This window comes from Trichechus manatus, unplaced genomic scaffold (genome assembly GCF_000243295.1).
Source record: "Trichechus manatus latirostris isolate Lorelei unplaced genomic scaffold, TriManLat1.0 scaffold00061, whole genome shotgun sequence".
NCBI lineage: Eukaryota > Metazoa > Chordata > Mammalia > Sirenia > Trichechidae > Trichechus > Trichechus manatus.
The window spans coordinates 7,899,393-7,904,920 of record NW_004443997.1 but is presented as its reverse complement, the minus strand read 5'-3'; the positions used below and the strand labels follow the sequence as shown (position 1 = coordinate 7,904,920).

The window sequence follows — 5,528 nt, the reverse complement described above, 5'->3', positions numbered from 1 at the left end:
GATATCCAGTTTTGCCAGCACCATTTGTTAAAAAAAGACTGTCTTTTCCTCATTTGATGGACTTTGGGCCCTTGTCGAAGATCAGGTGACCATAGGTGGATGGATTTACATCTAGGTTCTCAATTCTGTTCCATTGGTCAATGTATCTGTCGTTGTACCAGTACCAGGCTGTTTTGACAATCTTTTATTTCTTGATATCGCCTATAAAAGTTCTATGACTACATTTTTTAGTCCCTCTTTTTTAAGTTATCATCTTCTACATATTGATGTCTCTTCTATCAATTTACTAGAAATCACTGAATTATATACCTACAATGGGTGAATTTTACGGTATGTAAATTATACTTTGATAAAGCTGTTAAAAAACTCTATGTATTATGTAATACCAAAACAGCCGGCAAGCCACATATTATATGATTCTATTTATTTGAAACAGCCCGAAGTGGCAAATCCATTGAGACGGAAACAGATTAGTGCTTTCCAGGAAATGGCAGGAGAAGGGAATGGAGAGAGACTGTTAATAGTACAGGGTTTCTTTTGGGGGTGATGGAAATGTTCTGGAATTAGATAGTGGTGATAATTGTACAACATTGTGAATATACTAAAAACCACTGAACTGTATACTTTAAAATAGTGAATTTTATGGTATGCGAATTATATCTCAATTTAAAAAAACAAAAAAAACAGATGGCAGGCCAGATTTAGCCTACAGGCCCAAGTTTGCCGACCCCTGTCCTAGTACAGAAAGCAAGTCTTGGTCACCTCTGATGCCCAAGGCCTGGTAGAGGACCTGACACAGAAAGGACACTTTCTGAGGATATGTTTGCTGAATGAGTCAGTGGGAAGGGTCAGCCATCCAACCAACACCTGCCTGGGAAAATAAGCACCTGGCATAATGAAGTTCACTTCTCACATGCCAGCTCTCCACGGCTGCACTCCGAGGACTATCCTGATACACTATGAGGAAAAGCCTCACTATGGCCCACAAAGCCTGACGCACTCTGCTCCCTGCCTACCTGTCGAGCCTCACGCGTACCTCACACACTGGCCTTCTCTCAGTTCCTAAAACACGCCAAGCTTGTTTCCACCTGAGGGACTTTGCATTTGCTATTCCCTCTGCCAGGAATATTCCACCCTCAGCTCTTCACCTTGTCGGCTCTTTCTCATCCTCCTGGTCTCAGCTCAAAATATTACTGCCTCAAGGAGACCTTCCCTGCCACCCTGGGAAAGTGGCCCTCTCCTATAAGAGATCCTCTTTTACACACACCATTTTATTTTCCTCATAATTATTATCACTATCTAAACCTATCTTACTTGTTTTGGTACTTTCTGTCTTCTTCCTACCTCCACGCCACCCAGAAGAATTTAAGCTCTGTGAAAGAAGAATGGTGGTTTTAAAAATATGTCCAGAAATTCTTTGACACTCCTTCCTTCAAAGAGTGGAGTCTAATCTTTCCAACCCCACTTGAGTATGGGCTGGACTTAGTGATTCACTTCTAACAGAATTTGGCGTAAATGATGTCATGTGACTCCTGAGGCTAGGTCAGGATCACTTCTGCCTGGCTCACTTCCTCTTGGATCAGTGACTCTGGGAGAAGCCAGCAGCCATGCTGTGAGGACACTCAAGCAGCTGTGTGGAGAGCTCTACATGGAGTGGAACAAACTTGCCAGGTGTGTGAGTGAGCATCTTGGACATGGACCCTTCAGATGATTTCAGTCCCCCTCCCAGCCTTTGAGTTTTCCAGCTGAGGCCCCAGACATCATGGAGCAGAGACAAACCATCCCCACTATGCCCTGTCTGAATTCCTGACCCACAGAAATCATGAGATAATAAATAATTATTGATATTTTAAGCCACTAAGTTTGGGGATAACTGGTTACATAATAATAGATAACTAATATATGAACCTCATCTGTCTTCTTCACTGCTCCATCCCCAGCCCCTAAACTGTGTCTGGGATATAACAGTTGCTCAACTAGTATTTATCAAATGAAAGACAGCTTAAACTAGAACCAAGAAGCTTGGTTAAGCATCTTTAAAGTTTGAAAGCAAGGAGACAAAGCAAAAGAGAGGGAGGGCATTCCATTCACTCTGACACCCTAGGATATCTTCCCAGACCTTCTTCAAATGATTCCCCCAGAAGAAAGGAAGGCAGGTAAACCCCAGCTCCAGGACGAGGCAAGCCCAACTCACTGATCTGGACCACGCAGCTGGCTCCTGACTCTGGCCCCACGATGTGGCTGCCAACACACTTGAACTTCTTGCCATCTGACAGCTGGGACTGGTTCAGCATTTCCACCCCCAGGTTCGACTTGCCCACAATCACACCTCCTGGCTCTTCTGTCCACAGGAAGTTCGGGTCTGGGTATCCCCCATCCCAGCGACAGGTGAGCTGCAGCATGACCAATCCCAGTGACATCTCTGCCCTGCACTGAGGCGCTGATGGAGGGGGGTCTGCAAAACACCAGAGGAGAAGGTGGGCTTAATCTCAGATGCTAAGATTAGCCAATGGGCTGGCTGTAGGTGTTACAGAAACAGGGTATCTGAGAAGCACCAACCCTAGAGTACCCTGAAATTACTCCAAGCACAACTTGGTACCTGTGAGCGTCCTATAATTTTATCTTTTCTTTCCCTCTCAGAATAAGTTTTGTTCCTTTTTCTGAGGCTGATCACAATGCCTACTCCTAACCTCCAAAGTAATACACTAAATTCCCTCCTGCTTTCTTTAAACCAGGCTCCTAAACTCACCCCCTCTCTGCGTCTACAATCATCTTTTCTACAGATGCCTTTTCCTCTGTAAGATGCACTCAGACTGCACCTCTCTTGAAAACTAAAATCTTTTTTACTTTTATTCTTTGATGCTTCTATCTTCTCACACTCCTCTCATCCATCTTAAAATAATACTGCAATACTCAACATCATTAGTCAACATGGAAATGGAAATTAAAGCCACATCCACTAGACTGGCTAAAACGAAAAAAAATGACCAAGTGTTGAGGCGGATGTGGAGGAACTGGAACTCTCATGCACTGCTGGTGGGAATAGAAAATGGTGCTGCCACTTTGGAAAACAGTTCGGCAGTTTCTTCTAAAACTAAATATACACCTACCTTATTACTCAGCAATCTCCCGCCTAGTGAAATGAAAGTATATGTTCACACAAAAGCCTGTACACTAATGTTTATAGTAGCTTTATTTGTAATCCTCAAAAACTAGAATTCATCCAGATGTCCTTTAACTGGTGAATGAATAAACAAGGTGTGGCACATTCATACATGGAATACTATTCAGCAATAAAAAGGAAAGAACTATTGGCACTACAATGTGGCCGTCAAATGCATTATCCAAGTGAAAGTAGCCTACACAAGGCTATATTCTGTATGTTTCCATTTATAGGAGCCCTGGTGGCGCTATGGTTAAGAGCTCAGCTGCTAACCAAAAGGTCGGCAGTTCAAATCCACCAACTGCTCCTTGGAAATCCTATGGGGCAGTTCTACTCTGTCCTATAGGGTCGCTATGAGTCAGAATCAACTCGACGGCAATGGGTTTGGTTTTTTGGTTTTTCCATTTAGAAGACATTCTGGAAAAAGCAAAATTATAGGGATAAAGGTAGGGGGAGAGTTTGACTACAAAGAGTTTTTAAAAAATGCATGTTCCTGGTCCCATCTTCAAAGAGGGATTCAGTAAATCTGGAGTAGGGCCCAGGAATCTGAATTTTTAACCAACACCTTAGGTTAGATGACTCTGAGGCCCAGGTGTTTCGGGGTTAGGGCCATGGGCAGAGAAAATAAGGCCAAAAATAAAATGTCCAGTCTCTTGCCCTATATGAATTACAACATAAGTGGGATCAGAGCCCAAAACATACTCAACCTCAGCAAAAAGCCAGGTTTTTATTAACTATGACAACAGCCAAGATTGCTCTGCCAAATGTTATATCCCCGAGGACCTGTGCCTCATTCATCTCTGTACTTCTCACTAGCCACATGTGGCTATTTAATTTTTTTTTAATTTAAATTTATTTTTGTTGAAAATAGACACAGCAAAACCCAGTTTCTAGACATAATGACCAGTGACATTGGTTACGTTCCTCACATTCTGTTAACATGCTCTTATTTCTGTTCAGTTGTTTCACCTTCATTTACTTAATCCTGCCCTCCCCTCCAACCTTCTCATCTGTGCTTTAAAATAACTGTTGACCCTCTGGTCTTGTATAGATTTTTTTTTAAAAAAAAACACCATACTTAAGGGTGATAAGCATTACTCTTTGGGATAAACTGTTACTTAGTTTAAAGGTAATATCAAGTGATAGTTTCAATTTAAGGTTTGAAGAGTAACTCAGGGCCATAGTCTCAGGGACTCCTCCAGCCTCAGTAGGTCCAGTAAGTCAAGACTCTTTAAGAATTTGAAGTTCTGTCCCGCATTTTTCTCCCTTTTTATCAGGATTCATCTTTTATGTTCCTGATCAGAACGTACAGTAGTGTTGGCTGGGCACCATCTAGTTTTTCTGGTCTCAAGGTGGAGGAGGCAGTAGTTCATGTAGACAGTCACATAGTCTAGTTTCTTCTCTGATTCTTGGGTTTCCTTCTTTCTCTTTTGTTCCAGATGAATAAAGAACAACAGGTGTTGGCTATTTAAATTTAACTAAAATAAAATTACGAATTCAGTTCTTCCATAACCTAACCCATATTTCAAGTGCTCAGTAACCACATGTGGCAAGTAGCTGCTGTATTCGACAATGCATAATGGAACATTTCTATCATCGCAGAAAGTTCTACTGGACAGTGCTGGTCCCTAGAAAATAACAGTGGTTGCCACTGGCAGGAGGCTTATGGGATACTAGGAGTTACAGGTGGAAAGGGGACTTACTCACCCCCATTCCCAATATTTAGAGTCGATTTTCAACTCATGGTGACCCATGTGGCAGAGAAGAACTCCTTCTAAGGGTTTTCTTGGCTGTAATCTTTATAGGTGTGGTGTCGCTGGGTAGGTTCAAGCTGCCGACTTTTCGATTAGCAGCCAAGCACCTAATCGTTGCGCCACCAGGGCTCTGTTATACATATGCATTCATACATATTATATATGTATAAACCAAACCAAATCCATTGCCATCAAGTCGATTCTGACTCATAGCTACCCTATAGGACAGAGCAGAACTGCCCCATAGGGTTTCCAAGGAATGCCTGGTGGATTTGAACTGCTGACCTTTTGGTTAGCAGCTGAGCCCTTAGCCACCACTGTCTCACCAGAGCTCCCTTATATATGTATACTCACTGCCGTCAAGTCGATTTCAACTCATAGTGACCCTATAGGACAGTAGAACTGCCCCACTGGGTTTCCAAGTAGCAGCTCATGGATTTGAACTGCCGACCTTTTGGTTAGCAGCCAAACACTTAACCGCTGTGCCACCAGGGCCCCCTATATATGTATAGATATCATATATTTTTATATATTTTATGTAATACACATACATAAAAATAAATTTGCCTCTTATATGGATGGGTAGGCATGTGGCAGCTACAGGAAAAATT

At 42.4% G+C, this 5,528-nt stretch overlaps 1 protein-coding gene across 1 annotated transcript in view; it reads right to left on the bottom strand.

Annotated features, from left to right (window-relative positions):
* VSIG10 (V-set and immunoglobulin domain containing 10) overlaps positions 1-5,528 on the bottom strand; it is a 34,329-nt gene that overhangs the window by 9,310 nt on the left and 19,491 nt on the right. Inside the window, exon 4 of the mRNA XM_004379033.2 lies at positions 2,195-2,455. Coding sequence (XP_004379090.1) covers positions 2,195-2,455 — 261 coding nt within the window. The remainder of the gene's footprint in view (positions 1-2,194; positions 2,456-5,528) is intronic.